The 21,125-nt window shown below is 56.6% G+C and overlaps 5 protein-coding genes across 5 annotated transcripts; 2 read left to right on the top strand and 3 right to left on the bottom strand.

Moving 5' to 3' along the window:
• Positions 1 to 514: 514 nt before the first annotated feature.
• On the bottom strand, positions 515 to 8,789 carry CDEST_02669 (Putative Ras-associating domain, adenylyl cyclase class-3/4/guanylyl cyclase, nucleotide cyclase; the record flags this gene model as incomplete). Its single annotated transcript, XM_062918828.1, has 4 exons — positions 515 to 703; positions 757 to 6,204; positions 6,575 to 7,349; positions 8,626 to 8,789. The coding sequence occupies 4 exons, from the start codon at positions 8,787 to 8,789 to the stop codon at positions 515 to 517; spliced, it is 6,576 nt and encodes a 2,191-aa protein (XP_062774879.1).
• A 2,058-nt stretch (positions 8,790 to 10,847) lies between these two features.
• CDEST_02668 (uncharacterized protein) lies at positions 10,848 to 12,526 on the top strand (the record flags this gene model as incomplete). Its single annotated transcript, XM_062918827.1, has 2 exons — positions 10,848 to 11,140; positions 11,253 to 12,526. The coding sequence occupies 2 exons, from the start codon at positions 10,848 to 10,850 to the stop codon at positions 11,410 to 11,412; spliced, it is 453 nt and encodes a 150-aa protein (XP_062774878.1). The 3' UTR covers positions 11,413 to 12,526.
• An 18-nt stretch (positions 12,527 to 12,544) lies between these two features.
• Positions 12,545 to 14,335, bottom strand: CDEST_02667 (Putative NADP-dependent oxidoreductase domain-containing protein). The gene is made up of 6 exons (XM_062918826.1): positions 13,966 to 14,335; positions 13,854 to 13,876; positions 13,729 to 13,795; positions 13,568 to 13,655; positions 12,953 to 13,513; positions 12,545 to 12,889 (listed from the first exon to the last, which is right to left on the bottom strand). Exons 1-6 carry the CDS (start codon positions 14,061 to 14,063, stop codon positions 12,668 to 12,670), a joined length of 1,059 nt encoding a protein of 352 aa, XP_062774877.1. The 5' UTR covers positions 14,064 to 14,335; the 3' UTR covers positions 12,545 to 12,667.
• A 558-nt stretch (positions 14,336 to 14,893) lies between these two features.
• CDEST_02666 (Putative oxidoreductase, molybdopterin-binding domain, eukaryotic molybdopterin oxidoreductase) lies at positions 14,894 to 16,667 on the bottom strand (the record flags this gene model as incomplete). The annotated part of the gene is made up of 3 exons (XM_062918825.1): positions 14,894 to 15,759; positions 15,819 to 16,204; positions 16,318 to 16,667. The coding sequence occupies 3 exons, from the start codon at positions 16,665 to 16,667 to the stop codon at positions 14,894 to 14,896; spliced, it is 1,602 nt and encodes a 533-aa protein (XP_062774876.1).
• Positions 16,668 to 17,887: 1,220 nt separating this feature from the next.
• CDEST_02665 (Putative glycosyl hydrolase, family 13, catalytic domain, glycosyl hydrolase, all-beta) lies at positions 17,888 to 21,124 on the top strand. Its single transcript, XM_062918824.1, has 5 exons — positions 17,888 to 18,527; positions 18,701 to 18,968; positions 19,124 to 19,526; positions 19,671 to 20,009; positions 20,131 to 21,124. Exons 1-5 carry the CDS (start codon positions 18,294 to 18,296, stop codon positions 20,642 to 20,644), a joined length of 1,758 nt encoding a protein of 585 aa, XP_062774875.1. The 5' UTR covers positions 17,888 to 18,293; the 3' UTR covers positions 20,645 to 21,124.
• Position 21,125: the final 1 nt, after the last annotated feature.

Below are 21,125 nucleotides of genomic sequence, written 5' to 3'. Positions count from 1 at the left end.
CTGCGGCCTCCACCGCCTACACGCCCCCCTGTCGAACAGAATCCAAACCGCAACATAACCAACTTTTTTTCTTCTTGTTTTTTCTTTCTTTTTCTTTTTCCGCAACACCAGCCCTGGCCCTCTCGGTTGGCTATCGCCGCCTCGTCCTCCTCCTTCCAAACCCAAGAGAACCAGAAAGCCACATTCTTTTCGCACTCGACGCCCTTCAGTAACTGCCGAACTTAGCTACTCGCTATTCCCCGAGTGAGCCACCTCCCCCCCCCCTAATAAACCAATGAAATACGGAAAGCAGTTACCGAACCGCTGCTCGCTAGAATTGTCTGAGTGTCGTCATAATGGCATGATACAGGAATGGAATAAGTATATATAAGAGCGCCGTGTTTCTTATCGAAAAAGAAACGGGTATCCAGGTGTTGTTGTTAATGTTGACGGGATGCTGTCTCGCGTCATAGGTATACTATATATGTGATGCCGTTGCATTGAGAATCATGAATGAACGCTCGCCTCGCTGCTCTTATTCCGTGTCGCTCCCGTCCTCGGGTTCGTCCAACTCGCCGTACAATGCTTTGTACCTCGCTAGCTCGGCCATCTGTTTGGCAACCTGGTCAAGGATGTCACTCATGGGACCTCGCATGTCCTCGAGCTGTTCCAAGGGTGCGTTGCCTATGGCGATGTGACGAAGCGACAGGCTCGTGACGCAGGTCTGCATCGTCGGGTTAGTAAATGCCTTCCACCCAAAAGTCTGACAGGCCTTACCTCTATTCTGCTCACTTGGTGCTCCATGAAGTTGAGCAGGAATCGCTCCGTGACTTCGCCTCCACGGTGTTTCATCCTCTCCAGCAGCTCGGTCTCGGGCGGTTGCAAGCCTTGGCCGGATACATTCTCGAGTGAGCTGCACAGCATCTCCAACCTCAAACTGACACGCCACAGAGCCCAGATGGATTCGGTGTCGAAAGCCAGCTCGCTGCCCGCTTGAAGAATCGCAGGCTTGTCGACCTCAGTACGTTGCTCATGTTGCTGATGGTGCTCAATGCGGCCCGCGAGAGCGTGTGGATACAGCGAGTACACGACCTCGGGGTTTTCGAGACCCTTGAGCTTCTTTTCGCCCATTTCCTTGACCTCAAAGCCCTGGGAACTAAGAGATCGGAGGTCCTTGCGAATCGACGAAGCGAAACCCTGGTCATCATCGAACGTGTCCTCGGATCCAGTAGACCCATTCCTGTCCGTGTCCTGGTAGTTCTCAAGGCAGCGTTGAATTTCGGAAATGAAGTCAGATGAGACAGTGATCTGTCCTCCGTCGGCGACAGACGAAATACGCGAAGCCTTGTTGACCATCGGACCGAAGTAATCCATGCGCCTCGTCACAGGGTCCATCTCGCTGACGGCCTCACCATAATGAATACCCATGCGAACGGAGAGACCCTTGAAGATCAGGGCGTTGTCCTTGTCGTATAGCGGTTGGCAAGAAACGGAATTGAGGACTTCGGAGGGCCAGTTGACGTCCAGCAAAGACATTTGGACAGCAAAACACCAGAGAAGCGCCGATGTAGCTGTCGGGAACGATACCATGAACGCGTCGCCTTCAGTCTTGACCTCATATCCACCAATCCTCCGCAGCTGTCGACGCATGACCTCGTTGTGCAGTTTGATGGCAGATCTCATGGCGGCTGGATACATCTCCCACAGGGTCGTCGAGTTCTTGATGTCGGTGAAGGCGATCGACACGTTGCCCGTTGGAGCCGGAATCTCGGCTTCAAGGCGCTGGAGAGTGGAGTCAAGGACGTCGCCCTTGTTCCGCTTGCCTCTGCGTAGAGGTTGAAGTTCGTCAGGAACGCCGGAAGGATACAGCGACATGCTCTGCCCGCGATGAAGCCTCGATCTCTCGCTCCTCCTCTTAAGATCAGAAACGCTAATCATCATTACCATAATCTTGTTGGTGGCGCCATAAGCGATAGCCAGGTCCCGTAGCTTTTGGGCTGCCCTCATGAGATCACCACGCTCCTGTCTCGAAAAGTCGACGACAAGAGCGGGGTCCAAGTACTCCCAGAACTCCCTCGTGGCGATCAAAATGATGTCATCCTGCTCGCGAATCGTAAGGTTGCTGACATAGGGTGCAGCCTGAACTGCCGGCATGAGGTCGACGTAGCCGAAGGCACGGGAAACCTCGAGAAGGTCGTTTAATCTACCGTTACGAGACACCCAGCCTCCGGCCTCTCGAATCCGCTGGCGCTCACTGGGTTCTGCCGGGTCATGCTTCCGAGTGAGGATCTTGTGGGAACCGTCCGACTGAATGAGCATGGCCTGGGCATCGCCCACATTGGCGACGTAAAGTTCCTGATTCTGAAGATAGACAACAGTCGCAACACCGCCAGAGTTAAGGTCTTCCTTGCTCAGCACAACGGGCGTTGTAGAGCCCCTATGCGTCTTTTGGGAACGCTCCTCGGTGTGTTGGATGGCAATGGTGACCAAGTCTTTGTTCAGCGACAGGAAGGCCCGTCTCAGGGCGTCCACGGGTGTCTCGTTAAGCCGCGTCTTGAGAGCCTTCAATTCCATGCTGAAGATGTGACCAAAGTTCTCGTGCAAGTACTTGGCAATCTTGGAGCCGCCACTGGAAAGGGCCTGGCCGTCAAACAGACCCAAGAGAGTCTCAGATTCCGCAGAGTTGTACCGAGGTACTACGAGATCGATCGTCGACAGGTGCTCGTTCTTGCCCAAGGTGTCGGCCATACCATAGGGCAGGTTGCCCGCCGAGGAACCGGACGTACGCACGCGACGATCCTCGCTTTGATCTGGGATGGTGGGTTGCGTAAGAGTGACATCCATGAGGCCTATGACCCTGAGGTTCAGAAGCCTGTTGAAGTCGGCGAGCGATTCACGATTGGGGATTGTCGGGCCAGTGATAGTCTGTTTGATCTCCAACCGCTTGTTGCCCGACAGGTTGAGAAACCTCAAGTTTGGATTGAGGTTCCAATTCCAGTCGTAGGGGACGTTGCAGATGTTGTACTTGAGATAATTGCTGCCGCAATCAAACACCGCAAGTTTCTTAGCCCTGGATATATCGGCAGGCAGGTTGGTAAACTTGTTTCCATTGATGTGCAGCACTTGCAACAAGCTGCCGTCTTCCAGATCATCAGCCGGCAGTGTCGTCAATTCGTTGCCAGAGAGATAAAGCTCCACCATCTGTGGCCAGCTCTTGATCGATCGTTGTGGCATATCGTTAATGTAGTTCCACGACAGGTTCAGGACGCGCAGCTCGTTGAGCATGGTGATCTGATCAAAGACCTCGTCGTCGAGCTTGTTCTCGGCTAGGTGGAGGTTACGCAGGGACCCCGCGAACGTCGAGTAGAGCCGCGACGACAAACTCGAGTCTTTCCTCGCCGTTGCGGAAGATGGCATTGGCGGGACGGTGCCTTGCGACGTTGACCTAGATACCACAGAAGTTTTACGGCCACCCTTGCCGTACACCGATACAACTGAGCTCTTCCTGTCGGCGCTACCAGGCACAGGCGACGGCCCAACACTCAGTAGCGTCGACGAGGAATTCTGGCTTGGCCTTCTGGAAGCGTCCAAGGACTCCTCGAGAGGAGACTGCACAATGCGTTCCATGGTGTTGGGTTTATTGACAGCCGCTGGCGTCTGCGTCTCCTCGCCTGCCGGTCGCGGTTGTCTCGAGGCCGGCTTTGGGAAGTTTTCAAGGATGTTGGAAGACGCGTTCAACGTCTCAAGCTTGTTCGCCCACCACAACTCCATTGGCAGTTTCCTGATGTTGTTCCTCCGCACGTCCAACACGCGAAGCTCGGTGAGGCAGCCGATCGACGTGGGCAGCTCTGCCACGTTGTTGTTGGCAATGCTGAAATGCTCCAGCTTCCCTAGGTTCCCTATATGCTGCGGCAGAGAGACGAAGTAGTTCTTGTCCAACACAAGACGCTCCAGGTTCAACATCATGTTGAAGGTCTCATCGATGCTCGCTAGCTGACAGTGAGATAGGTTAAGCATCTTCAAGGTCAGAACAGGCTCGATGATTTCGAATTTGGTGATGGGGTTCGAGTTGAGCTTCAAGCTTCTTATTCTCTCAAAGCTGCCGATAAACTGAGAAATGCTATTGTGATCAGCCGAGAGGATCTCGAGTTTCGGCAGCAAGGAGATGATGTTGATGCTCGTGATGGCGTTGTACTTGATGTCCAACTCTCGAAGGCCGGATAGCTCGCTGAAAGAGTCCGGCAAGGAGTTGGACAGCCTGTTATTGGTGATGACAAACTTCTCGAGGTTTCTCAGCTTTCCAATCTGGTCGGGCAGGCTGCTGATGGAATTGAAGCTGAGGTCCAGCTCCACCAGGCTCTCGACATCGCAGAGGAATAGTGGGAATCTGTCCAAGAAATTGGAAGATATGTTGAGGTTCCGCAGGGCTTTGTATGCACCAAAGTACTGAGGCAGTGCCTTGAGACGGTTGTTGGCGATGTTAAGCTTCAGAATACCATGCAGTCCGTGTAGCTCGGCATGATCTAACTGGTCGACTCGGTTGTTGGAAACGTCGAGGTAGGTGAGCTTTGCGGCCTTGCCCAGACTCGGTGGCAGCCTCCGGGCCTCATTGTTATTGAACTTAATGTCTCTCAAGTTCTGGCATGACTGAATGAAGTCGCGAGGAAGGTCGAGGGACAGATTACGGGAAAGGTTGAGCGAGATGATTTCAGATGCTTTGGAGTAGAGCGAGATCGGAATGGTAATCAGGTTACGGCCGGAAAGGTCGACGTGGTTGAACTTTTGAATGCGTCCGAGACCAAGGTCATTCGTGACGGAGTGGAAATCGCTCTCTCGTGACGAAAGAAACATGAAGCGGCACAGATAGCTGTTGTCTTCACGACCGACGTCCTCGATGCGGTCCCGCTCCTCGTAGCCAATCTGTTGCAGTAACCTCTTCTGCATTAGCAGTGGTCGTTCGGCTACCGAGAGCACGCGGACCAAATCATGCTTCTTCAAGATTATGTGATAGTTCTCCAGGCCGTCCGTCGCGTACGTCTTCTTGATAAGCTGGGATATGACGTCGGTGACGCTGGCATCGAGGGCCATGGACAGGGTCGCGAATGTTCCGTCGGATCTGAATATTCGAATGCAGTAGGGAGTCATTTTCTCCTCGGGCCGGGGCGGGCTGCCAATATCATCAATGTCGGGCGCCTGGTACGTCGTGTCCTCGGTGTTGCGGCGAACAGCCCAGCTGTCTGGCGCGTTCCAGGACCCGTTAGGCCCAGGCACGACATCGGGTTTCGCGGGAACGGGGGGCGGTTCGACTTTTTCGGGGTCGACGATGTTCGTGATGAAGGTGTGATCCATTGGTGTCAGTGGAGGCGGCTTCGTGAGGATGCCCTCCATGTCGCTCAAATTGGTGTCCAAGTGGAAGACGGTGCCAAAGCCACCAGGCTGCCTGTCTGTCGGCCCAATCTGTTCATCTTGCGTCTCAGTTGGCCGTTGTTGGCGGCCTTTGCTCTTGGAGAAGGGGAATCTGTTGTTGAACGTCTGCGCCTGCGTCTGGTTTCGCTGGTTGTAGGCGGCCAGTCGAGGGTCTTGGTCCGGGCCGGGCTCGGTTCCCGAAAACGCGAGGGGGAAGGTGGACGGCGACAGGTCGGGTCTGGTGAACTCGGGGCGGGATGGCTTCGCGGCCAACGATCTGGTAGACCCAGGCAAGTCGCGTAACCTAGACGTCCCGTCATCTTTATCCTTGTTCCGCCGCAGGCGGTGCAGCAAATTTCTTTTTGAATGGTGTTGTTGCTGATGTTGCTGTTGTTGGTGCTGTTGTTGATGCTGTGGCGGCTGCGGCTGCAACTGACTCCCTGGCGATATGGAGCCATCGACGGTGCCGTGTCTCGAGCTGAAATATCCGCCGCTCGGGGTCGGGCTTTGTGCGCGTGATCGGTTGGAGCCGTACATGGTGGCAGTTGAGCCGCCTCGTTCTCGGGGGTTCTGTACTTGCAGGCTCGCCTGTGAATCTTCCCTGCTTACAGTCGGCCGGAGGACCCTGCCATCGTCGATGCTCCGGTTGTGGCGATGATGATGGCCAGGGAGATGCACGATTGAATGGCCAGAGCGGTTTGATGAAGATGTCTTTGGTGGGTTTTGCGGGTTGTTGGGATTTTCGTTGTTCATGTAACGTTCGCGGTCGGGACCGCTCAAAATGTCTCTGACTGGGGCCTCGCCGAACCTGGCAATATCCTTGAAGCACGTTTTAGTATGCTTGACTCGACGCAGGCCGGGTGGACGAATAGGCCAATATGAGATAAGATAAGGCGATGTGTTGATATGCGGCGCAATTCCCGGATGCGAGATAGCGGCGCCAAGGGTGCGAATGCGGATGAGGTGGATTGCACAGGAAGACGAAAATCTTGGTGGTAACAAAGAGATTCAACGGGGGGAGGGGAGGGGCATGGGGAGGGGGGGAGCGAGATGGAAGGATAGAGGGATAGAGAGAGAGGGATAGAGAGAGAAGGATAGAGAGAGAGGGATAGAGACAGAGGGATAGAGAGAGAGAGATAGAGATAGGTAGGGGAGGGGGAGTGAGAGAGAGAAAGTATCAAAAACTCACGTCGGCTTCTTGGTAGAGAAATGGGACGACTTCGGGAGCCGGCACAGGCGTCCTAGGCCTGGAGGAGGAAGGCGAGGCCTCGCGGTCGCGTGCATGGTCGGTTGCGTTGGAGTAGTTACGATCTCTGGTGGGCCGGCTGTGGCTGTAGGAACGCGAGCGGTCCCTGCCGGAACTGGAATGCAAACTGCTCTCCGAACCGTCGCGGCCGGGGAATTCCTCGCCAAAGAACCCCTGCAGTTTTTGCAATCCACCTCTTCGAATGCTCGTCTTGGAGCCCTGGCTGCTCAACGTCGTGATGCTCGCCAGAGAAGGGCGTCGCTCGTCTCCGAAATAGGGCACGTCGGGCGAGTCCTGGCTGCCAGAAGACTGGGGCGCGATCCGGTGTGTCGGGGGGCGGAAGCCCGGCGAGAGCTGAGAGGCGATGGACACGTTGTCGCTCGAATCATTGTAAAAGGTCGTCTGGGGCTGGCTCTGGGGGGTGGATGCGGTGGCACCGCCGTTGGAGGGCGACATCCAGGGAGCGACTTGGGAGATGGACGAAGAATGGGTGGCCGTTGGGGGGTTGTGCTGAATTGAAGGCAGACGGCCACCAGAGGTCTCTAGGACGGCCAGGTCTCTGCGGTAGTTGGCGAAGTCGCTCAGGCGGTGATCGCGAAGGGACGAGACATTGGAGTTGGAGTTGGAATTGGATGGTGCGGGTGACAAAGCTCCACGCGGCGCGGAAGCGAAGGTGGACGGGGACGGTTCGGCTGGGCTCAGATCACTGATGAAGGATCTGGAGTGTGGAACGCAGGCACCACGGGTCAGTTATGGGCACATTTGTGAGTCGAATAAAGATGGGAGTGAAAAGTAAAATAAACGCAAAAAAAAAAAATTGAACTTAGGAGAGAGAAAAGAAGGGAAGGTTCTCGGGGTAGGAGGAACAAGAATGTCTAGGCTAAGAGTTGCTTGGGACCAACTGGGCTGGACTGGAGGGATCAAAAACAGCCGGGAGCTCCACCACCGAAGCGACGACGACGACAACGACGACGATGACACAAAGCTTCCCTAGGTCCGGGGGGGAGGCGAAGGGGGGAGGGGTTGTTGGTTGGAGGGGTGAGATAGTACAGGCAAGGAAGGTCAAGGTGATGAGGGCTTGTTGGTTCAGGGTCGGCAGCCTGTTTGTTCAGTTGGAGGGGGGCACAGTTGTGGGATAGATAGTGGATGTGTGATTGTGGAGGGAGGAGGCGCAATAATGAGGTACGAAGGAGGCACCGTACAGCAAAGATGATGCGCGCTGCAAGGCCAGGTAGCAGCAGAAACAGTTCCAGTGCGCTGGTATCAGGTCGAAGCAACAGGACAACCCAGGCAAGGCGGAACAATAACCACCAGGGCAGCAAGGACAGGAAAGGGAAAGTGAAAGAGAGGAGGGGGGTAAAGCACAAGCTATTACACGACTTGTGTGTCTCGCCTTTGGGAATTCTGGGTTTCGGGGCGACGACGCCGCCGCAGCACGCAAGGAAAACAGTCGCAGTACAGAGAGTACCTAGCGGCTTAGCGGGTAGGCAACGAAGGCAACGGTCGGGGGCGTAGAGTCACCTCACGACTCGACTCATCTCATACAAACAGTGGTGGGAAGGGCGTGCTAGAACCCAACCAAGGTCTCCGTAGCGAGTGTACGGATACAGTGAGACCTTTGAAGGGACCTTCCCTCATCCAACACCCAAGGTAATCAGGACGGGGGTACAAGGGCTAGCGTGCTGTATGCTGTAGGAACGCGCTTTCCGTTGTGGAATAGGTAGAGGGGTTGTGGACTGGACCGGGCTGGCCTGCTGGACTGGCTGGCTTGACTCCAACTGACCGCGAGCCTAGTGGCCGGGGGGGGGGGGGGGGGGGGGGGGGGGGAACGTAGACGATGCAACAATTGCTTGATCGACTAGGGGACGGGGCACATGATATGGATGCGGGTGCGGGTGCGGGTGCGGGTGGGTACGGGGATGGGTACGGGGGTCGACGGACCACGACACGGGCACGACAGGACAAAACGCGAATAACAGGAACATGACACTCACTTCTCGACGAGGGGCCCATTGCCCTCCGTCTTCAGGCGCATGGACGACTTGCGCGATGCCGGCAACGGGTTGCTGGGGGGTCTCACGGTGGCCGAGGATCGGGTGCTGTCGGTGCTGGTGCTCGTAAGAGAGCTGAAGCGGGAGCCGGCCTCATTCCTCGTCATTGTCGCCAGGCTGTCGCAGGAGGGCGCAGAGCCATGTCATTCCCTGAGACGAGGGCGAGAGGGGGCCTCGGAGTCGAAGGGCACGCGGGTGCGCGGCGCGAGATGGGCGTTGACGGAGTGTCTGCCGGTGACTCTCTACGGAGTGGATAAACGGGGCGGCGTCGAGGGCAACTGGCAATGATGTCGACGGTTGATGGAGGGTCAAAGGACAAGGGAGGGTGGATCCAGTGGGCGGTGCTTGATATTCGCGGATGCGGGAACGGCGACGGCGACGGCGATGTCCAGATTGATGGAGATCCAATCCGACAGGGGGGCAGGTGAATGGATGGGCGTTGATCGGTCGAAGATTGAGAGAAGGAGGGGAAATTGCGGAGGTAGAGGTTTTTTCCCCCTTCCAAAATGCAAGGAAATAGATCGAGGTGTGATCTTGAGATTGAGGAGGAAGGGCGCGTGCGGAATAGGGCAAAAAAAAAAGCGATACGATTTAGGCCATGGTGGTGGTTGTTGCGGTTAGGCGGAATGTGAGAAAGCCCGTCGTCTTGTGTGTTTTGGTAGGTAATTTTAGTCGTCGCATGCGGGTACTGGTGCGTGGGCGTGTGCGACGTGGAGAAAAAGAGGGAGAGAAAGAGAGACGGAGAGGGATGAGAAACAGTGGCAGGTAGGAGGAATGAAGGCGCGCCGCTGAATTGATTGGATTTTGCGATGATGATACATGTCAAGGCACGTAGGGCCGAAAAGTGCTGCGTCTGTACCACAAACAGTCAGCTGAGCGTGGGAGAGGGGGGGAGGGAGAGATAGAAAGGGAGAGAAAGGTACAGGGCGAAGAAGGCATTGGTAGTCTAACTATCTTTCTGCCCATCCGTTGTCCGTCTGTCTAGGTATCTGTCTGTCCGTCCGCCGCCTCTTAGTGCGGATAGAGACAAGGTGTACAAGGTATCTGTATGTGGAGGTACTTGCTTAAGCGTGTGTGGACATACGTCTGCGTTTGTGTGCTTGTGTGCTGCTGTTGTTATACAGACACGCAATGAGGCGTCTGGTTTAACCTTGGCATGCCTCGGCGCCAGGTACCTAACCAATTTTTCGACTGCCACGCGCGCAACGCGAGTCTACTCCGCGCTTGCTACTTATGTTTGCTGATTCTTCATGATAATTCAATGCAATACAATACAATAGAGAAACCGTTGACTGGAACACCGACGACGACGATTCACGCACGTCGTCACACTCTCTTCCTCTTATTAGGAGACCGGACCTGCCCCAGGCGTCGCCTGTGTCGCTCTGCCGGCGGCGAGCTGCTATGTTTAGTGGGGCAACTTAGGCGATAGACAACCTTACCTACCTAAGTAGGTACCTTACCACAGGTGCCTGAGGTAGGTAGGTATCGCACTGACGAGGACCCCACTGCCGGGCCAGCGCAACCGCTGCAGGCGGTATTCGGGATTTGCCGCCCTGCGCCCTGCGTCCTCCGCCAGCCACCTGCGACATCCAAAGTATCGTTCCGTCGTCCGTTCGCGACACACGGCGACCTGTGAGCATCGCCAGGCCAGCAGGTCAGTCGGTGTTAAAGGCCAATATCAAGTCAGTAGAACACGTGTAGGACAGAGACGGGAGTGTCAAGCCCATTCTCCTTTTCCAAGTCAGGTTGTCTGAATTCGCGAAGTCTTGCCCATCACGATGCATTTTCCCTTGGGTCTTGGCACGACATCATGCACAACTGTCTCAAGTCGAGCCTCCCGATGTCTGTCCAGTCTAATGGCCCCATTCATTCTCCAGTTCTTCAGCCTTGCTTGTTGACCTGCACCTTGTCTTGTCTACCCACATGCATACAAGTACACACCCTCAACACCAATAACGTGGCCTACCTAGACTTTATCAAGCCCATTCGAACACATTCATCCATTCACCCACGCAATCACATACCTATCTGTACGCTACTGACACATGTCAGCCCTCCCGCGGCTCCTTCTCAACCCTTGCCTCCAAGTGCCCCCCTACTACCTAAGGTAAGGTACCTTACCTATCGTGTGCACGACTGCGACTGCCTCCCTGCTGGGCCACATGTCTCCCGCCGCTCTACTTGTTCTACGCAGCAACTTTGCCCATCTCTCGACACTACGTTCCAACCGTCGTTCACGACACTCATCGCCAATCCCGGGAAAGCTCAAACTTTGTTCCCTTGTCACCACCACCAAGCGTCAACATGGCCTGATACCCGCATCTTATTTGGCAGCTCGATCTCTACACCAAGCTGTGGCAACAGCTATCTCAAACCATCAATCCCCAGTCACCCTACCCAACGCCCATATCGTCTCCCCTTCCCGCCTCTTCCCTGCCCGTCCGTCTCATCAGGAGTAGCGCTGTCTGCTCCGTCCCATCCCGCTTCACAACCCACCCCGGCTTACCACTCTGTGACGCCACATGTCTTGCTTGTCGGGGACCGACTGTTTTCGAGGAGAAGACGAGTCCAGAGACTTCCGACCGAGCTGCGATCAATGCGCCGACTGCAAAGATCACTCGTCAAGTCAGTCCAAGTTGCTTACCGCCAACCGGCGACCGCCTTTACTCTCCCATCCATGCATTCAAGCATTGTCTTGACGTTCCTGCGTTACCATGTCACGCCTAACACACCAACGGAGCAACTAGGTAAGGGGCATCCGCGTCTTCACTGTTGTCTTCATCTCTAACACCGCCGCGATCCCGGGACCTGCCCTTAACGATGCCGCCCCCATCTCATGATTTCAGCAGGGCTGACGCTGCAGCTCATGCGGCGCAAAACAACAATGTGGTACACAACACAGTCTCCGTCACTGAGGCTACATGCTTCCAAAGATGCGGTACTGATACAACCCAGGACCACCAACCATCCAACATTTTGACTGGCTTACAAACATCCATACACAGGCCAGCTCGGATCTTCTCCACACAGCCCACATCCGAGGGTCCGGTGCTGTTTGACACAAGGAGCTTAAAAGAGAAAGAAGGAGAACGAAAAGAAGAAAAAGAGGACCATGTACCTCCATCCTCGGATCATGCCTAAGCAAGACATCATCCCCGGTCGACGATTCGCGAGCCGCAGCGACAACCAGAGGATCGACAACCTACTCGCGGCCAGACCCCCTCAACTTATCAGCCGCCTTGATACGATATGCTTCCAAGACTTTTGCAACCCCCCCCAGCAAACCGTTCTTCATCACGCGATGCAAAGTTTCGTCGTCAACATTTGTCGAAGCATCACCCGGCCAGGGCTCTGAGAAGGCGTTGCTACACAGTACAACCTTCACGGTCTCTGGAGATCTAGGCTGACGACCGAGTCAAGATGGGAGAGCAAGGATGGCAGTGGATAGTTGTTTCCAAAGCACCCCGTCGCCGTCCGGACAACGTCTCCTTTGGTGTCGCTTCTCGGCCGTCCCCTAAGCGACGTCCCGTCTGGGCAATAGGCACGAGCCGTGGCGGAGGCGACGCGTTGCTTGGCCGCGTCGGACCGGGATGCGACATCTAATTTGACTCGGGCAAGTCGTCCACCACCACAGCTTCCAGAAGGTGGTTCCTCCGAAGGCTGTTTACCACGAGCTTCCTTGAAACGGCCGCCGGCGAGTAACAGCAGCGCGAGGCCCACGCTACGACCGTGTACTTACTTCCAGTACACCACTACATGGTCCCATGGGGGCGGCTGAGCATGAATCGAGCTTGTAAGTGATACTCTTTCCCTTTCCCAGACTCGAATCTCAGCAATTTCCGAGTCCCGGACATGTAATGGTAGATATGTATGTATGTATGTACGTATGTATGTATATACGTGTGGATGTATGTATGACAGAACCGCGCCATCCCCAAAAGCAGATGCACAGAAACACAATTTCCCCAGAACACGCCACTCTCTAATCTTGTCTCGCCGGGTCAAGCTTGACCTCGCCCACAACGGCATCGACCTCGGCCATGATGTCGGGCGTCAGCTTCTCCAGAAGCTTCAACGCACCGACGTTCTCCACAATCTGTTCCGGCCTCGAGGCGCCCGTGATGACGGAGCTCACGTTGGGGTTCTTGAGGCACCAGGCGAGGGCCAGCTGGGACTGCGTCGCGCCAAGTTTCTCGGCGATGGCCTACATGCATACTTGTCAGCGCGGTCGTCCCGGATCACGCACTTGCCGGCACGGTCTTCTTACCTTGAGCTTAACTACGTTCTGAATCAGGGCCTTCCACTCGTCGTTGCCGTACCACTCCTTGTTGGCCCAGTTGACAAACTTGTCGCCCTTGCCCTCGGCGAAGCGGCTACCGGCCGGGGGCGCGTCCGGGTCGTCATTGTACTTGCCACTCAGCAATCCCATCTTGATGGGGCTGAAGGTGGTCAGGCCGAGTCCGAAGCGCTGGTACAGCCTCTGGAACTCGTACTCGACCTTGCGGCGCTCTAGAATGTTGTACTGGGGCTGCTCAACGATGGGTGGGATCATCTTGAGGTCCTTGGCGATGCCGCACGCCTCGGCAATCTCGTCGGCGCTCCACTCAGACGTGCCCCAGTACATGGCCCAGCCCTTGTCGATGACGTGGTTGAAGGCGCGCACCGTCTCCTCCATGGGCGTCAGGCGGTCGGGTCGGTGGGCGTAGACGATGTCGACATACTCGAGGTCGAGGCGCTTGAGAGACGCGCGGAGGCCCTCGATGATGTGCTTGCGCGAGAGGCCGTGGTTGTTGACGAGGACTTCACCGTTGGCGCCGCCCCAGTTGAGCTACGCGACGGGGGTTAAAGGCTGTCTGTTGTGGGTGCTTGTGTGCCAATTTACCTTTGTGGTGACGACAATGTCGTTGCGGTTCCAGTCGAACTTCTTGATGGCTTGGCCCATGATGACCTCCGAGTTACCACCAGCATAGCTGCGCTTTGTTGTTAGCTCCGTTCACTCAGCCGTCGGGCTTGCCCGTGTGGAGGAGGGGAGGGCGCGTTTACCTCTCGGCCGTGTCGAAGAAGTTGATGCCGAGGTCATAGGCCTGCTTCATGCACGCAAACGTCTTCTCTGTAGGTCGTTAGCGACGGTCCCGAGATTTGCCAGTCCCTCTCTCGGTTTCTCATACCATTCTCAACGTGGCCACCAAAGCTTTGTACGCCAGTCGGTTAGCTCAGGGAATTCATTGACAAACACAAAACAAAGACATGCAGAGTTGCGTTGCGCTGCGGTCTACGTACGTCAACCAACCGCCCAAACCCAGGACCGATACGTGCAGTCCAGAGTTGCCCAGACGGCGGTACTGCATGCCTGTCTTTCTCGGCTCTTCCCACGCCATTGTATGTCTTTTCGGTCTGTCGTTAAGGTTCGTATGTGATTATGGGTATCTCGAAGGACTCGTCGTCGTCGCCGTCGTCGTGTCTTGGGGGGTTCAGTATTTTTCTTTTTCTTTTCGTCGGAAGTTTTGTAGGAAAGACGGGAAAGGGGGTATTGTTTGCCTGTGTCTTTTGTCAATACTCTCTCGTGTCCCTATCTCTCTCTTTCGCTCTCTCTACCTATCCTCGATTTTCTTTTCCCCCCTCTCCGTCCTGGCACATGAAAGCCCCAAAACATCCATTGCCCCGCACCGATGAATGGCGGGGAAATTCTCGGACAGCTGGTGTTTAGCCCCTCCACCCCTCCTTTCTCTTCTTCCATCCACCACGTCACTTCGGCGAGACTTTTCTTTGGCATTGGCCAATGGCCACTATGGTTGGGGCGTGGTCGACTGGTCCCTTGATGCGGCTGGACAACTGCGCGGTTCTCCACCGTTAGCTTTGATACACCCTCTCCCTCCCACCAAGGGAGAGCAACCCGTCGGTCTCGGTGACAATCTTACCAGCCCTCATCGGACGGCCTTACCGGGAGTTGTTCAAGCGGGCGGCCTTTCGATAAAGGCCAATGTTATACTGGGGAGACGTCAGACGTACTTGTCAATCGTGGAACTGTCCTCTAACGTCGGGACGTGACAGGTACTTAGGCATCTGTAGCAATTGGTGTCGGTCAAGATGATCATGTATTTATTACAATTACCGAGGAACATGCCGCTTACGGCCTGGCTTTGTGTGTCTAGATTGCCTAGAAAATGCTGCCTAGGTGCAACAACGCCGGCAGATCATCGTTCTCAGCCTACCGCCTACCTAGGTGAGGATATGTGGCCCTTCCTCTCCTCCAACTTGACTGTGTCTCGTCCGCGGCGACGTGGACGCGGTGCCACGCCGTGGCTAGGTTTCCCCTCACATTGTAGATGCTCTCGTGGCTCTCCGGCTGGGTATTATACGCTTCGTCTGTCGCCTTCACCACCAACCGCACCCCGTCCTCCTCCACCTTGCCCTCGTCTGCAACCGGGCCTTCGTACCGCCACCGCTTCCAACACCACGCCTTCTTCCCGACGCCCTTGTCTGCTATCAGCTCCGCTGCCTTCCACGTTCGGCCGCCGTCAGTGCTCACGTCCACCCTCACAACCTCCCTCCCGCCACCGGAGTATGCGTACCCCTCAGCCTTAACCCGCCCCTCTCGGCCCGTCGCACCCCCTGGGCTCTCTACACCCGCGGCGGTGATCGCTGACGTGACCGGCATCTCCTGTGTCGCCGGCGCCGAGTCCCAGTCCGGCTCCGGCCCCTCTCCCGGGCAGAAGGCCTTATAGTCCCGACGCTGCCACTGCGAGGGCGACTCCTCGTCTGATAGCGCAATGCGTCGCAGCCATTTGACGCTCCGCGCCGCCACGTTCCCCGGGACCACGGCGCGCAGCGGGTAGCCGTGGTCCCGCGGCAGGGGTTCGCCGTTCATGCGGAACGCGAGAAGCACATCGCCGAGCGGGTCGAGCGCCTTGGCAATGGGAATGCTCGCGGCGTAGGCCTCCAGTCCAACCAGATGGACGTGTTTCACCGACGACGGCATGTTGGCGATGTTCATCTCGTTGCATGTGGCGTCGGCGAGCACGTCACGGAGGAGTACGCCCTCCCACTCCGCCGTTGAGATGGCGCCGCCGCCCACTGCAGCCCGTTGGTCCTGGCGGCGTGCGTTGTCATATCGCGCCTCCTGTTTCCCGCACACTGCAGCGTCGCCGTGACTTTGTGCGTGGCGAACCGCGTCTGCAGCTCTCGGAGTGTGTACACCCGCTCCTCTCCGTCCGGCGTCTCGATCGTCACGGCGTGTGCATCCGCGTCGTCCTCGCCCACGACGGGAACCCACATGTGGTTCCTCACGTAGAACAGCTCCAAGGGCGTGACGAAGGTGCCTAGCCCCTCGGCTGGCGTTTCTGCGTTGCGCGGGCGCTCGGTGAGGGTCCGGAGCCGGGGGTCACGAGGCGGGTCTTGGGCGAAGGGGTCGTCGACGCCGCCCCGGGAGAAGAGGAGCGACAGGTCGGCCGCGTCGACCTCGCCGATCTTGTACCCCTCGAGGATGGCGAGGACGCTATCGATCTGCTGGCGGTGGATGCTGAAGATGTCCCATTACGGCTCGACGGCGCCGCCGGCCGCACGGAGGATTATATCGCCTCCCGGGTGCGCGGCGACCCAGTCAGTGATGTCGTAGACGGAGGTTTTATAGACGATCCAGGGGCGCTCCGAGGTGCCGTCATGGAGTTTGACTTCAGAGAGGCGGCATTGCGGGGGGGGTGGCATATGGCTGTCGTCGACTCGGGGCGCTGTTCTACTGTGTTCTGGGATAGTAGGGTTAGTCTCGGGAACGGGTTGAGGCCCAGAAGGACAGCGGTCGTCAAGAAGCCCGCGCCGGCGGTTAGAAGAATCAGTCGTTGGCGCTGCGTGGTGTTGGAGGCAAAGCGGCGCCATTGCGAGGTGGGAGAAGGGCGTTGAGCCTGACGGGCAGCTGAGGCAACTCGCGTCGAGGGTACTGAGAGTGCGCCGGAGCGCAGCCAGGAGGCGAAGGCCCTTCTCGACATGGGACGGTCTTGGGCTAATACCTATGGCCTGAACTAATGCATTGGAGAGCTTCGCGCGAGCATGGGATCTCAAAGAGAAGAGGCCGTCGAAGGCGAAGAGGCGAATCGCCGGGAGGACATGGCTCGATTTGAGTTTCAGCTTGTCCCGTGTTGTCGTGCGTGTCGTGTGTGATTTGGTCTGAGCAATTGATGGAACGGGATTGTACATTCTTATCTGGCCTTTCCCACGGCTGCGCGCATCATTGCCACATGTAAACCTTCCTCCAACCCACAACAAGGCTTCTGTGTCTTCTGCGCAGAAAGGCTAATGGAGAGCTTTGTTTCCGTCCCGGTATTGAAGTGAGGTCTAGAACCTACCTAGGTATCAGGGAATGAGATAGAAGAAGAAAAAGAACGAGCTACGTAGAGCCCACACCTTTGCTTTCGCATGTAGACTTTGTTCCCCGAGTCGCCGGGTCCGTAGCTCGGTCTATTGCCTGTCCCCTTTGGATCCTTGCCAGACTCTGGGCCGGAGTGGGCTCCGGTGCCACAAAATCACCGGGGAATCTTTCGGAGGTCGGATCGGGCACGTGTGGCGTTTATGTTTTTGGACTGACTGACTGACACATGCATACTTCTTTTGCGGCGTGGGATCTTCTCAATCTGCGACACGGCACAACGTAATGGCTGTCATGCATGGCCTCGTGCTTTTCGCATGTACCCGGATGCTTGGATTTGGCGTGCAGGAGGTGTTTGAGCCTCTCTTCTCTCTATCTCTGTCTATCTCTCGCTTTGGGGAACAGCACGGTGACTGAATCACTTTCTCTGGGCGCTTGGGTCGCAACCTCCGCAGGCACCACCGACTCCTAGGCACCTACCTACCAAGGTAGGTACTTCTACCCTGGGCACCTTGGGTAACGTTCCTAGCGAGAAATTTACCCCGCATGACGAACATGGAGTGGGATGGAGGGGCACGACGACCACCACCCGCATCCGACCATCGGGGCCCAGGTCGGAGGCGTCACTCATTCGTCCGTTGCTCCCAGCTTCGCTCGCTACAATCCCATCCGTTCATTCCCCGAGTTTCCCACCCGGATCAAACCATTCCCCACGACAAGATGGCAGGCAGAACAAGTAACTGGAGCCGCCGCCATGTCTGTGGTTTGCCTTACCTACCTAACATCGGGTGGTCTGTCTTTCTGCTGTGCCTTGCTACAGACGCTGATCCCCCTCCCTCCCTCCCTCATTCTTTCTCTCTGTCTCGAAGTCCTTACGTGTGATCTTTCTCCCAGACTTCCCCCAATTGGTCACTTGATCCCTTCATTGCTCGCAGAAATTCTTACCCGCCTACACGCTACTCACAAACAGAGAGTTGAACCTAGGTTGCTTTTATTTGATCTAATCAAATAAAAGGTGTCTCGAGTCCTCTAGTCCCTCAGCTGTGCGAGGGTTGTTGTAATCTATTCTCAAGACCTCTCTGTATTCCTTCCCCTTTCTCCAAGGTCGACACGAGCATCTCCGTCATTTTTGGAAGACGCTGAAGAACGGCGCTTGCGACACTTCCCTGCGTACTCGACGAATCGACGGACCCCAACAGCACCAGCAGAAGCCCATTGCACCCGAACCCGAACGGAGACGATTCCCATAATGGCTCCCTATCTCGCCGATGGCGCCGCCGCCCAACAACCGCCCCAAACGCAGCTGCGTAAGTGGTGGAAGGAGAGCTCCGTGTACCAGGTCTACCCGGCCTCGTTTCAAGACTCAACCGGCGACGGCGTTGGCGACCTCAAGGGCATCATCTCGCGCGTCGATCACTTCAAGTCGCTGGGTGTCGACATTGTCTGGTTGAGTCCTATCTTTGAGAGCCCCCAGGTCGACATGGTAAGTCACACGTACCTCCTTGGTAACTGTATTTTGTCCCAGAGCTGCCACAAATCCGAAGTGAAAGCGTTTGTTCCCATTTGACCGACGAGGTCATGGAGAGGGTGAGAGGGGGAACGTGTGTGTGTGTGTTTGTGTGTGTGTAAGCTCCTACTGACTGACTATCGGAAAAGGGATACGACATCAGCAACTACCGCAAGATACACGAGCCCTACGGCACCGTCGAGGACGTCGACGTTCTCAAGGACAAGCTTCACGAGCGTGGCATGAAGCTCGTGCTCGACCTTGTCGTCAACCACACGAGCGATCAGCACGAGTGGTTCAAGCAGTCGCGCAGCTCAAAGGAGAACCCCTACCGTGACTGGTACATCTGGCGCAAGCCAAAGTACGACGCCCAGGGCAACCGCCAGCCGCCCAATAACTGGAAGTCGCATTTCCAGGGTTAGCCCCCAGCCCCCTCCATCCCCTCGCCTCCCCCCCCCCCCCCCCTTTTTGAACCGCCGGGAGCCCCGAGTAGACTGGTACACTTTCTGGATGAGCAGACGATTCGGAATAACAGACGAGCTGGACGGCCCGCGGCTGACACACGACCACAGGCAGCGCATGGGAGTGGGACGAGACCACAGGCGAGTACTACCTCCGCCTCTTCGCGAAGGAGCAGCCCGACCTCAACTGGGAGAACCCCAAGGTGCGCGACGCCGTCCACGACATCATGCGCTTCTGGCTCGACAGGGGCGCCGACGGCTTCCGCCTCGACGTCATCAACTTCGTCAGCAAGCCCCAAGACTTCCCCGACTCGGACCAGGAGGTCCTCTCCGGCTCCGAGCTCTACTCGGCCGGGCCCCGTCTGCACGAGTACCTCAAGGAGCTCGGTGCCATCCTGCAGGAGTACGACGCCTTCAGCGTCGGCGAGATGCCCTGCGTCAGGGACGTCAAGGAGGTCATCAAGAGCGTCAACGGGGACCGCGGCGAGCTGAGCATGATTTTCCACTTTGAGTTGTAAGTCCCTCTTTTCCTCCATCTACTCACTTCCAAAAAACAAAGGTAGGCATGGCGAAGAAAACAAGGGACCAGCCTTGTCTTCTCCGATGCGGGAAAAGAGAAGAGAGAAGAAGCACACCACACTGACACAAAACCTCCCAGCGTCGATATCGACATTGGCCCCCACGGCAAGTTCTCCCCCAAGGACTGGAACCTGGCCGAGCTGAAGCGCATCGCCGACAAGTGGCAGCGCTTCATGTACACCAACAACGGCTGGAACGCTCTGTACCTCGAGAACCACGACCAGCCGCGCTCCGTCAGCCGCTTCGCCAACGATGCACCCGAGCACCGTGTCAACGGCGCCAAGATTGTCTCCATGTTCCAGGCTTTCCAGGCCGGCACGCCCTTCGTCTACCAGGGCCAGGAGATCGGCATGGTCAACGTGCCCAAGGAGTGGCCGATGAAGGAGTACAAGGATATTGACTGTCTGAACCACTGGAAGTGAGTACTTCTGCTCGGTCCGCGCACGTTTGCTATTAGCAGCCCGTTGTCGAGAAGCTTAACCCCCCCCCCCCCCCCCCTTTCTCCTACTGTGACTGACTGGCAAACAACCCGCACGTAGTTTGCACAAGGACTCCAAGGACCAAGAATACTTGAAGCTGCTCAAGTCGCAATACCAGAAGAAGTCGCGCGACAACGCGCGGACGCCCATGCAGTGGGACGCCAGCGCCAACGCGGGGTTCACGACGGCTGACGCCACGCCGTGGATGACGGTCCACCCGAACCACACCGAGATCAACGCCGCGTCCCAGGTGTCTGACCCAGACTCCGTCTTCAGTTTCTGGAAGACAGTCCTCGCGACAAGGAAGAAGCATCTCGACATCTTTGTCTACGGCGACTTCAATCTCGTCGACGAGGGGCACGAGCAAATCGTCGCGTACGCGCGGCGCTCTGAGGACGGCGCCGCCGCTGTGGTGGCCTGCAACTTCTCCTCTGAGACTGTCGAGTGGGCCGGCCTGAAAGGTGGCGTCAAGGAGGTGCTGGTCACCAACGGCGGCAAGACGACGAGAGACTTTAGCGAGGGCAAAGTCACACTTGGACCATATGAGGGAGCGGTGGTGCTTTTGGAGGCATAGGTATCTAGGCCACGCTACATTATATGCGGGTCCGTACTTGGGGTATAAAAGGGTAAGTGTGTATAGACAGAGTTGGGATACATTGCGGTTTCTTCATCAGACTTTCTCTCGCCGTCTTTAGGGCGCTTGCAGACTGTGGGCCTTGCAGTTAACGAAGGAGCTGTTTCCTGATGACGAGCGCAAATTTGCGACTTACCAGAACGGCAGGTTTCCAGGTTGCTCAGAGGGGGAGGGGGGGCGGTTCCTTGTGCACCCGGGCCCGCTAAGGTATTCGCCTGGTTCGGCACTCCGGGCACCGACTTGGGCAGAAATCTCTGCGCGAAGCATGAGAGAGCTGGTTGACCCCTTATAACTAGTCCTCCTTGCTTTCAACCCTTTTCGATGGGAAGGGTCTCGTCCCACGTTCGGGAGTTTAGGGGGAAACGGTCAATATAAAAAGAAAAAGATCATCAGACTCATGATACTGTATTTCATCAACTTG

The sequence above is a fragment of the Colletotrichum destructivum genome, chromosome 2, assembly GCF_034447905.1.
Source record: "Colletotrichum destructivum chromosome 2, complete sequence".
Classification (NCBI taxonomy): Eukaryota; Fungi; Ascomycota; class Sordariomycetes; order Glomerellales; family Glomerellaceae; genus Colletotrichum; species Colletotrichum destructivum.
Note: the sequence above shows the minus strand (reverse complement) of the source record. Positions and strands in the feature narration are given on the sequence as shown.